This window comes from Sminthopsis crassicaudata, chromosome 5 (genome assembly GCF_048593235.1).
Source record: "Sminthopsis crassicaudata isolate SCR6 chromosome 5, ASM4859323v1, whole genome shotgun sequence".
In the NCBI taxonomy this organism is placed as follows: Eukaryota; Metazoa; Chordata; class Mammalia; order Dasyuromorphia; family Dasyuridae; genus Sminthopsis; species Sminthopsis crassicaudata.
The window spans coordinates 146,563,650-146,576,460 of record NC_133621.1 but is presented as its reverse complement, the minus strand read 5'-3'; the positions used below and the strand labels follow the sequence as shown (position 1 = coordinate 146,576,460).

The following is a 12,811-nucleotide window of genomic DNA, read 5'->3' as shown; positions in this document are numbered from 1 at the left end:
TGGTAGAAAAGTTCATTGTCCTGAAGCCCAATGGTGAGGAGCCTCCCTAAGCAGGTCCTCAGACCATAGGTCCATGTTATAACCATCTTTGCAGGTGGTATGTAGACCTGCTGGAGTTTGTGCTACAAACTGAACCTAGGCTTCCCTGGACTTCTGAATTTCTGACAATTTCCCTGAACTATTGCAGGTCTTAGACAAGTACCTAAGGCACCAAAAGTTGAGTGATTTGCCCAGGATCACTGAGTTAGAATGTGGCAAAAGTGGAACATGAAACCAGGTCTTCCTTGTTATAAAGTAGGCTTTCTTTCATTCTATGCTGGCCTAGCATCTAAAAATACATAGCTACCTCCATATGTGTAGACATCAAAATTTAGTGGAGCGACAAAATTATTGTTTTTAAAGGGCAGGACAGTGACTTCATTTTGCTTTTTCTTTATTATTATTATTTGTTATTATAGATAAAAAGAACCAGCAATGCCTTATGGAAATTGTAGTTGGAATAAGAAATGGAAGCTTAATTGCTATTGCTTCTATATGGAAAGATTCTTAACATGAGATGTAATGAATATTTTCCCCAAGCAAACAAAAGTCATTCAGAGACAGTTTAGGTTACTTGATGTTCATCCTTTGATTTTGGAGGAAATTTGTAATGTGTTTTCTATATCCTTTGAACTTTCCAATGAAGATTTTCTTGTCTTTTCATTAGAGACTTTAACTCTCACTCTGTCACGGAAGATGATCCCTTTGTGATCATAGCCAAACCAAAAGGGAGGGTCCTCCATACTGTATTCACGGCATTTAACTTGAGATGAAATTCGGAAATCTGCCACCCTACAACAAAAGGTTCCATTAGTTGATAGCAAACAACAGTTTCTCACTAGGGAAAAATCTAACAAGATCCAGTTACAAAATGTGTATGTGTGTGTGTGTGTGTGTGTGTGTGTGTGTGTGTGTGTGTGTGTGTGTGTATTTGTGTGTATGTGTGCTTTCAAGCATACTTCCTCAGAGTTGAACAACCAGTAGCCAGGACTGACCTTCCTTTGGTCTGGCCTTGGAATATAATTTGCTCTGACCCAGGCAGATGGCTGAGATAGCCACCTTGCATTTGTAACTCCTCCACCATCCTTTCTCACCCTCCTCCCACTGGGGCAGGCATTAATACTTTGGAAGATGATGAAGGAATATCTTTGGTTTGTAGTTAGACTGGATCATAAAAATCCATGAAGTTTGCTTTTGTAATATGGAGCCTTCCACTCAGTAGTTTCCCCTAGAGAAGCCAACTGAGGGAATCCGTGCACTCAACGCCAGCGGGACACTCCAGAGATCCCATGGGAGACAAGGATATGAATGCATGAAAGTACATTTCTTACATGTGTACTAATGGAGCAAACACTGGGGATACAAATCCTGATAAGAAAGGCCCTGCTACCCAGCAATTCTCAGAAATGATTAAGTTCTACATGGCGGACTGAAAGTCCCTCAAGCAGTGCACAAGGGAAGAATGAATGCTACAGGGCAGACAGATGGCAGTGCCCAGGGGCCTGGAGAGCCAAGCAGCAGGGCACATAGGAAGGCTCAGAGGACCTGGGGATGAAGTGGCAGGAAAAAAGGGAAGGTCTGGGTGCTCCCTGTCACTGGAAGGATAATGGGTAACTCCCACCTTATCCAAGCCAAATCTCTCCAAAGCAACTAGCGTCAAGGGAAGAGACAAAAGGAAGGTGAAAGGGAAATGTCTCCTACAGGAAGGGGTGGGGGAAGAAATGGAAGGGGAGAGAGAGGAAAAGGGGGAGGAAGGGAAAGGGGGACAAAGAGAGAAAAAGAAGAGAGGAGAAGGGGAAAAATAAGGAAGTAGAAGAGACCCTCAATTCCTAAAACTTGAAGTATTCACTAGGTACAACCCCAGAATATCACCCACATGGACTTTTCCAGGCTACTAAATCCTACCTAACCCTTACTGTCTGAATTTTGCTCCTGCTTCTAGGGCTGCCGAGTGTTACTGGAAAGAGCCACAATATTGAGCTAAACATTTATAGTGCAAAACTAAGATTGAACCCTTACTGTTGTTAAGAAATCTATTCTTATATATATATATATTTTTTTTTTACTACAGAAACAGTTACAATTGCTTTCTCTCCCTTCAGATTCCCAAAAATCTGGGAATTCCTCCACTTAGAAAAGTGATAACCTTCTATCCCACTGTTCTGAGCTACCTCTTGTTCAAGCCAGTGCCCTGGTAATGTAGATTCAGAACTGGAATAAATGGGAGAAGCATATTCAAAACAAAGATAGTCACTGAGAATCCCTTGAATCTTTTTATCTGTGTAAAACTCCTGCCAGCCATGCCTTAGAGATCTCTAGCTCCTCATGGCTGCTTCAAATCTTTGTACTGAAGTGATGAGGAAGGGATATCAACAAGTATTATTGAGGAACTGAGACACAGAAAAGTTAGGCTAACCTGCATAAAGGAGAGATTAGGATTTTATTGCTCCTACCACCCTCAGAAAACTGAAGCCATCTGAAGAACTTCAATCTTCATTGGTCCTCTTAAAATTTTTTTTAGCATAATTATTTCTCTCTTAGAGAAAGAGAAAACCCTTTAATGATTGATTGCCTTAAATGTACTCATAATGCCCACTGCCTTCAAGACTTTGTTCAAGCTGTGAATCTCCTCCCTACCACATATGCCTCTTTTCAAATCTCTTGCCAACTGCCCACAAATACATACAGTTTTCCTCAGTTCTTAAAAATGTTCTTTTCCCAATCTCTCAAAAAAGGTGCGGGTCCAGTCTCCTTTCTTTGACTCTTCTACCTTTTTTATTTGTTATCATACTTTATCTTCTCTCCCAAAGGTGGCCAGATTTTTAGATAAATTATACATCAATTTCCTTACCTATTGTATCCTTAATCCTCAACATTCCATTTTTTCATCCCCACCACTAAATAAAATTGTTCATTTGGCTCACTAATTCTATTTTTAACTAGTATTTATTAAGCTTATGTTGTGTGCAAAGCGTGACTTTTTAAACAGTCTTCATCCTACTTCTCCTAAGTAGCATTTGTTGTTCTTTTCCAGATACTTACTCCTCCCTTGATTTTTGAGATAGGATACTCAATTATCCTCCTACCTCTTTAATTATTTAATTTGTGAGCTACTAGTTCTTTTCTTGATCCCTTAAGAAGGGTATTAATCCAATCAGTTCTCTTCCATCCTTCCTCTACAATTTCTCTTGGCAAGATTCCATGACTTTAATAGTTCCTTCTACATAGATGATTTGAAAATGTGTCTCTACCTTTGACCTTTCTTCTTAACTCCCATCCCATTTCTCTAACCCTCAGGGCATCTCTACCCAAGTTTGTAACAAGTACATAAAACTCATTATGTTCTAAACTGAGTTTTTATTATTTTTCCTAGAAAACCGTTCTATCATTATTCACCTTTTCTCTCATATTAAAAATCAAGGAAATTAGATTAAACTTTTCCTTATCCCTAACCTGTCAATATCCAATCAGTTACTAACTCTTGTGGATTCCTCCATATTTTCAAATCCCTCTCCAAATACAAGTCATTGTTATCTGCCTAAACTATCGGAATGGCCTACAAATAGGGGTGGTTTTTTTTCCCCCTTCATTCTCTCCAACTCACTATGAGACATATCAATCTATTCATATGACTTGACTAATTTGTTTCAAAACTCTTCCCTAACAATCCAATCCTTCTCCAGTCTGATACTACTCTTCCTCACCAGCCAGGTGTGGAAGAAAGAGAAGGCGGCTTGGGCCCAGAAGATCTAGATTTGAATCCTGGCTTTGAAATGTATGAGGTTGGGAAGGCCATTTCCAGGTCTCTTCTTCCTCATCTATAAAATGAAGATAATAATAATCATATTATTTGGTTGGTGAGCTGCAAAGCAGTATTTGTGTGAATAATCATTATTGCACACTACTCCCCTTTATATTCCATATTCTCATTTCCTCTCCATGCTTTTATTATGACTTCTAACCATCAATCACATTGGACCACTAAGCCTTATTCTTTACTGCTTCTCTCCCTCACTGCTATACTCTTGTGCCTGGAGTGTTTTAGTCTGACACCCAGTAGTTCCACCCCCATATTAAATACCTTCATTTAAAGCTCATCTCAATTTCATACCTCCTCCCAAAAGCTTTCTCTGACACTTCTCTTGAATCAGAAAGGACCTTCACCCCAGCTACATTTATATATTATTTTATTTACACTTTTCTCTACTTGGTACTTTATTTCCTATTCTGGCTATTTGTCATATGCCCTGCCTAAGCTGTCAAATTCCCCAACTAAGCAACTTAATAGTATATGTGCTCTGTACAAAATAGATGCTTAATAAGCGTTTTTTTTCTTAATTGTACACAAAGGAAAAACTTCTAGAAAGAAGTAAGCAATCTGATTTGTCCTAGGTGCCACAATGCAAGCCAAATGTTAGTTTAGACTAGAACAAGGATGCCCCACAGGCATATGCTGGTTTAGAAAACCACAAATAAGCATTAGCTATGTTGCACTATACTTTTTGTTTTGTTAAACATTTCCCAATTTATTTGGTTTGACTGCACTTAATAGTTTTGCAGCAGCATGAGTTTGACAACTCTGATTTAGGAAGCCAGAACTAACTAATCAAGAAATAAAAATGATGTGTCTTAGGAAAGCTGGAACCTAGTAATATGTGTAGTGTCAGAAATACACCATGATGATGCTGCCCATTCAAAAGTGATACTTGCCCATAAATAACTTAATACCGTGCATATTACCTACATTGACCATCTACCAACTGCATCACTGTTAGTGGGGTAAGGAACATAGTATGGCCACAATAGTCAGAGTTAAGGTCTTAGAAATAGCCATGGGAGTATAATCTATATATAATGAGGCTAAAAAAAAATAATAAAAGATATTCAAGACATACATTTGTTGATTGTATTGGAGCATTTCAATAGAAAATAAAATACACATAATTATCTAGCTCAATAGGAAAGCAACAGAAGCACTGTTAACTCAAATCCTACTTATTTCACTGCATTTTGGCTCACATTTCAGCTCATATGAAGAATACAAAAGTTCAACGAGTTATGTTAGTTAAAGCCATTGTTTAACTATATGAACTTATGGCTCAGAGCCATGAATTCCCTGTGGGCTGAGACTTGGCACACCAGGGCTTTTTCTTTAGAGAAATATTTTGTTCCAGATTTAAAAAACATAAGTTCACAGTGGGGGATATGCTTTTTCATGCTATAAAAATTAAATTAAGTGTTCAAAATGCTTTTCTAAATTTTTAACTATTTATGCAATTGAATATTCTTGAACTAAGCTCTTGTACCCTTCCTAAATCAAAAAGAATTGCAATGATAGAGATTTTTGCTTTTGTCTTTTTTTAAAACTTATTTTCTTCTTTCTCTTTCATTTTATGTGTTTGAGAATCCCACAATAAGCAAATTGTATTTTATGGGACATCTTAATTTTAGGGTCTGTCTCAACATGTCACGAGAGTATGCAGGATCTCAAGGATGACAAATCCTCCAATCTGTTGTCAAAAATAGTCAATATTCAATAAACCTTTATTAAACACTGTGCAAGTCACTGTACAAAGTACCAGGGATTCAAATAAGAACAGTCCCTGTCCTCAAGAAGTTTATAGATTGAGATTTCTAATGATAAGCTTTATCCTGGGAAATGTTCAATGAGTCAAAACCAACCAGAGTTTGTGCTCTATTTCTCCCACATTAAATCTGCCTATATTTCTTCTTCTTTTTCAAACTCCTAGAAAAATCTATGATACAAAAAGTTCCTTTAACTTCCTAATCTTCACTTGTAATCTGGCTTCTGACCTCCCCACCCACATGAATATTTTCTCCAGTGGACCACTTCTTTTCTAGATCATCACTGGTAACTCCTTTTTTCTTTTTCTTTTTTTTTTTTTAAATAACATTATCCCTTGTATTCATTTTTCCAAATTTTGCCCTCCCTTCCTCTACTCCCTCCCCTAGATGACAGGCAATCCCATATATTTTACATTGGTAACTCCTAATTGCTGATGTCACCCAAAGCTCTTGAGTTTTCCTCTCTCTCTACACTTAGTCTCTTAGTGAACTCACCAGTTCTCATGAGTTTGTCATCTCTTTGCAATTGATTTTCACAGTCTTACATTTAGTACCTATATTTCCATCAAGCTTCAGTTCCATATCACAAACTGCCATTGGTCATTTCAAATAGGATGTTTGTGAAATCTCAAACTCAACATTTCCAAATCAAAATTATTTCTTCTAGTAGGCCCTTCCCCCTCTTACAAACTTCCCTATCTCTTTTCAGGGCACTCTCATTATTGCATACTTCTAGCTTTATAACTGACTCCTCATTCTCATTCACCAAGCAAATGCCAAATATTGTGGTTTTTACTCTTATAACATCTCTCATATCCAACCACTTCTCTCAGCCTTTACTATATTTTACCTCAACCATTTCAACAATTTCCTCTCTGACTCATGTCTGTCCCCACCATAATCTAAACCTTCATAGTTACCAAGATGATTTTCTTTAAACTGAGAACTGACCATGTTAACTCCTCCATTCCATAAATCCCCACATTGTTATAAAGATAATAAAAATAAAGTCTTCAGACTCCAACTTGTCTTTCTAATATTCTACTTTTCCCTACATCCTCCAATCTCTTTTCCTCACTGATAGTCTTTGGAGTTTCCATCTCCAGCTTTCTGAACTGGTTATCTGTCATGTCTAGAATATATACCCTTACCATCTCAACTTCACAGAATTTCTAACTTCTTTCAAGATATTTAATTAGCAGCTTCTACAAAGTGTCTTTCCTTGTCCTCTTAATTGCTAGTGCCCTCCCTCAACAACTGCTTTGTATTTGATTATCTTAATTTTCTATTTATTATTTGTATATGTATTGAGTATCTACTTACATATGTACATATTGTCTTTCCCCATAGAATCTACAATCCTTGAGATCTGAGGCTCTTTTATGTTTATTTCTTACCACCTAGCACAGCAGCTGGAACATAGCAGGTAATTTTTTTCATTGAGAGCCCCTAAGACTATGAAAGTTATGTTCTTCCAACTAGTAATAGACAAAGTCTGTAGAATCACAGAAGTTCTCAGTTGAAAAAGGCTACAGTGGTCATCAAGCTAGCCTAAACCCAAATCACAAATTATATTTGTTCTAATCAACATTAATTTCAATGAAACTATAATTACCAATCACTGACACAGAAGAATAAAGAGAGGCCAATGTTTGTCTTAGACCATGATCTCCAGCTCTTCTGAAGTCTTTCATCAAAAAGGACAAATTAACTATTTGCTTGTTTAGAGTAGCTTTAGGATATCTCACTTACTTCCAGAGTATCTCAAATTCAGGGCAGTTCTTTGGCCAAATTGAGGAGGTGAGTCTATTCCAAAATATCCCTAAAGTAAATCTAAATCTTGAGCATAAACCAAAGTCCCCAGCAATCAAATCAGATTCTTGAGAGTACTTCAGAGTAGCCATTCAGACTTTCTAGTCACTTCAGGATTTTCTTGGATTTTCTCCAAAGGAAATTTAGACCCTCTTGGTGAGGGGCTAGAATGTAGAAGGGACACAAAGGAGAACAGCCCAACAATCAGGGAAATTTGACCTTATACAAGTTTCCCTAAGTTCTTGTCTATGGAGGGTAGACATGTGTTTACACACCTGCTCCTTCTGAAAACACTTTAAATATGCAGAGATTAAATGCCACTGCTAAATAGAGTTCTCACTTGATTTATTTTTCTTTAGGCTGGGACCTATATATGTATGATAGATGGGGTTAGAAATTATCCTTAAAAATACATTCTTAGGAGTATATAAACATATTCTTTGTTCCCTTGATATGCATATGACAACTTTTACCCTTGCCTTGGTGTAACTGATCCATGATCTTTTATGATGTGGCACTGGAAATGACTAACAGTTAATAAATTCAACTTAACATATGGAAAGAGCCTTCTTTGAATTAAATTAAAAGGAAAATTCAAAGGCACAAAATTGGATTCTAAAAATGTAGAGCTTCCCAATTATCTGAAAAAAAGAGTGGTAGAAAATGAATACTAATGAAAATGTAAATTTGGTGGAAAAATGGCTACTTAGAATTTCTGGTAACCCTAACTAAATATCCCGTTTACTCTCAATGCAAATGACAGCATATGATCAAACATTTTGGGAGGAAGAGAGGGACCCAGGATGGCCAACTTTATTTCCCCTTCTCAGAAGTAAAATTCCAACTTTGTACCATGCTCCCATGTCAGTATATTTACCCACCCCCATCCTATTTTTAGCTCCTTTTTGTGTGTTATCTTCCCTCATAAGAGTGGATGCAATTTGATGGCCAAGATTGACTTTCTTTTTGCTTGCATTTGTATTTTAAGTGCTTAGCACAACACAATGCCTGACACAGCAATCACTTAATTAATGCTTGCTGCCTTGATGTAATGATGAGGATGACAATGATAATAATGATGATGAATTATAGATCCATTATCTTTAGGGAACCCAGATTTGTTGGGCAGTGTAGATTATGCCACAAAATGGCAGAAACTACAATGCATCACTGCAGGCTACAAAAAATTCAATACCTAATAAATATAACTGAAGAGATGACAAATATCTATTCTGCAAATAAAGACTTCAAAGTATCATTTAGATTCTGATACAAACATTGCCCACAATAAACCTGACAAAATGTTGATCCACACAAATTTAATGACATTATTCATGGATATTACCATTCTAAATATTCAATCTCCAAGTTATGAGACTTAATATAGAGACTTAAAGGAAGATAAATCCTTCTGGGAACAAGATCACTATTTTCTTCTCTGCCGATGGAGTTTTCTCAAAGACAATAGAAAATACAGTTATTTCTCAATAATCTCATTCAATTATAAAAACTTATTTTATCCACCTGTGCAACAGTACACAGAAGATTAAATATAAATTCATGAAAACATACTAGTAATTTGTCAGATTGTTCATATCTAAGCTCCATCTAAAAAACGATGAAAAATGAGAAAAAGTGAACAATAACAATAACAATAATAATAGGTGTGCACTTACATAAATTAGCTCCATTCTATCACCATATGAAGCAAATAATACAAGGGATTAGTATCCTAATTTTAGAAATGAGGAAACTAAGATTCAGTTAGATAAAGTGATTTATTCTTTCCACAAAACCAAACTGCTTCTCTGACAGTGGCCTTATGGAAGCTGCTGTTGAGAATAAAACAAAACATTTGTAGATATAGAAACTCAATGTGATTTAGCAGATACAGGCCAATGTTATCAGTACTTCATTTTTATTACTCATTTTCTGGATTATTCTATCTGGTGGTCAAGTAATAAATTGGTTTATTACAAATATAGTGTAAGAAAAGTTCTTATCTTTGGGTAATTGTGAGAAAATTAGATCTCTCCATTTCCTGAAGTGGAGATCCCATCCTTTCTATGTGACTAGAACTCTGAAAGCAGGAAGCATCTGCTTTATTCTGGTTCTGTTCTGCTTTTCACTGTAGGGCTTTTCCTTCCCACTTTTTCTGTATAGAAGCAGAGGCTACGTGGTGTAGGAGAAGGAATGCTAACTATAGAAACAGAAGATGTAGTCTGGCATCTGGGTGTTGTGCCACAGTTTCCCTAAATTGTCCTGCCTCAATTTCCCTAAATTGTTCTGCCTCAATTACTTGAATTGTTCTGCCTCAATCCCTGGTTGCAACCCCCCACTCCTGACCATTAGGACTGAGATCATTTAAGGCTGGCTACTCTAAGGTTATAAACTGTAAATATATAATCTCAGATAAGGGGTAGTTCAGACATCCTGGCTCCTAAGGCCTCCTAAATTATGAATTTATGGTTCTCACCCCCCACTCTGTCAGAACCAGATTTATAGTCCGTCCTTGGAAATTCCTTGGAGAGTTTACCAATGTCCAGACTCCACCCCCTTGCCTGCTCTGACCTATGGAAACATATAATTCATTGGAATCTCACATCTGATGCTGAATGCTTTGAGACATCAGCCCTGGGACCAAAATGGATCCTTTGGTCCCAGAAAATCTCTCCCTCTCAGAAATCCAAATAAAATAATAAAAACCCTCTAATGTCTATCTTGCCTCAGTTTCTCCAGCATTATATGGGCTCTGCCATTTACAGTATTTTCATAGCCAACTCAGACTTGTCAATAGTCTTGGCTCTGCTATAAATGGGAGCATCTCTAACACTGATTTCTAAATGGCTCTTGGTGGCCTGGGGGTAAAGTCAAGATGATGAGACAGAGGAAGCAATTAGCTGACCTCTGAACATTCCCCTTCTACACAACTCCTCAAGTAATTCCTTAAATCAAATTCTGAATGGCACAGCTAGCAGCAGGTCAGAATGAGGCATGTTTCCGGCCCACATGGATGAAACTGTGGAAGGCCTATCTACAGCAGCACCAGGAGCTCTCAAGCCAGAGGTAGTAGAGAAGTCAGAAAGAGGTAACAGCGGCCCCTGTGCAAGCACTGGAAACTCCATTGTCAATATCCAATTCTGACCACCCTTCTACAGCAGAGAGGAGAACCTTCAGTCAAGAGGGAACAGGGGCCCCGAGGTCCTTCCTGATTAAGAACAAGAGTACTGACCAGGAGAGCAGTGACTATGTCTCTCTCTAGATACTTCCAAACCCATAGAACTAGCTCTGAAAAAAGCAGTGGAAAAAAAAGCCTGATAATTGGGAAGCAGAGATTAAAAATTAATTGAAACCTAATAAAGAGGAGGTCAAAGACCAAAATCATAGAAACAATATATAATTTCATTAAAGAGAAGGACAACGATGTGACCCCATATTGATTTAGGGGATATAACCAAAGGAGTACTTAGGAGAAAATGTCTCTCTCTAAAAAAAAAAAAAAAAACTCTAAACAGATCAGTAAAAGAGAGATAAAGCATATCAATGAATTGAACATGCAACTAAAAAAAAAAAAAAAAAAAAACAACCAAGAAAATGAACCAATAAAAATCACCACTGAAGTACCAAAATGAAAATCTTGAAAATTAAAGAAGAAATTAATAAATTTGAAAGTAAAAAAAAATGAATAAAGCTAGGAACTAGTTTTATGAAAAAAAAAAAACTAACAAAATAAATAAACCATTGGTTAATTTTTTTTTAAAGAAGCAAACCAAAATATCAAAATTTCAAAAATGAAAGGATATATATACCACTGGTGATAATGAAATCAAAGAAATTATTCAAATTATTTTGCCCAATTATATGTCAGCAAAACTGACAAAGAGAAATAGATGAATATTTACAAAAAATATAAATTGCCCAGATTTAGACTTAAGGTTAATTAATCCCAGTACTATGTCAACTATTTGAAAAATATAGCTCAAGAAGGAGTCCTACCAAATTTTTTTAATGACACAAATATAATTTTGACACCCAAACTAGGAAGAGCAAAAACCAATAAAAAATATAGATCAATTTCCTTAATGAATATTGATGCAAAAAATTAAATAAGACAAGAATATTACTGCAACATATCAGATCATATATCAACGAGGTGAGATTTATATCAGAAATGTGAGGTTGGGTCAATATCAGAAAAACTATTGGCATAATCGACCCCATCAATAAAACAACAACAACAACAAAAATCATATAATTATCTCAACAGATGCAGAAAATTCTCAATTTGCAGAAAGCAAATCTTTTGCTTTGGGCGAAAGATAACATCCATTCTTATTAAATACTAAAAAAAAAAAAAAAAACACAGGAAGAAAGAGAGCCTTTATTAAAATGATACTAAGTATCTTTCTAAAAGCAAGAACGAACATTATTTATAGCACGAATAAAGTTGAAGTCTTCCCAGTAAGACTGGCAATAAAAGCCAGGATGTCTGTTATTACTGTTATTATTCAGTATTGTACTAGAAATGTTAGTTATAGCAATAATACAAGAAAAGGAAATAAGAAAATAAAAGAATAAAAATCAGCAATGAAAAAGCAAAACTATTACACTTTGCAGATAATATAATGACTCAGAGAAAAATTCTAGAGAATCAACTTAAAAATAGTTGAAAAAATGAACAATTTTATAAAAGTTGTAGAATGCATATTAAATCTGCATATATCATTATCAACATTTCTTTATACAATACGAAAGGTCATTAGGAAGAAACAGGAAGAGAAAATTCCACTTAAAATAATTGCAGGCAGTATATTAGGGAAAACAATTCTATGTTAATTTACTTATTCAATGTCATATCAGTCAACTGTCAAAGAATTATTTTATCGAGCTAGAAAAAATTACAACATTCTTCAGGAAGAATATACATATGGTTAAGAAAACATCAAGAGAATCAATGAAAAAAATATGAAGGAATGCACTTCAGCAGTACCAGATTTCAAAGAACACTACAAAGTAGTAATCATCAAAAGAACCTACCATTGGCCGAGAAACAGAGTGCTGGATCAGTGGAATAGGTTAACCGATAGACAATATACAGTAGTAAATGACCATAGTAAGCTAGGGTTTGATAAACCCAAAGAACCAAGATTTTGAGACAAGAAACTCCAACTGACAAAAATATCTGGGAAAACTGGAAAACAATTTTGGAAGAAACTAGGCAAAGACAAACATCTCATCCCATTTACCAAGATAATGTCAAAATGGATTAATAATTATGGGAATATGGGAAAATATACTCGTCAGATCCTATGGATAAAGGAAAATTTTATTTTTTGTAAGATTTTGAGTTCCAAATTTTTTTCTCCCTCCCATC

General features: G+C 35.9%; 1 protein-coding gene across 2 annotated transcripts in view; it reads right to left on the bottom strand.

Moving 5' to 3' along the window:
* Window positions 1-416: 416 nt before the first annotated feature.
* FBXL13 (F-box and leucine rich repeat protein 13) overlaps window positions 417-12,811 on the bottom strand; it is a 245,322-nt gene continuing 232,927 nt past the window's right edge. For both annotated transcript variants that reach the window (XR_012482417.1, XM_074268454.1), the window contains one exon: window positions 417-831. Coding sequence is in view for 1 of the 2 variants with exons in the window: in XM_074268454.1 (XP_074124555.1) it covers window positions 621-831 (211 nt within the window). In the remaining variant the exon portion in view is untranslated. The remainder of the gene's footprint in view (window positions 832-12,811) is intronic.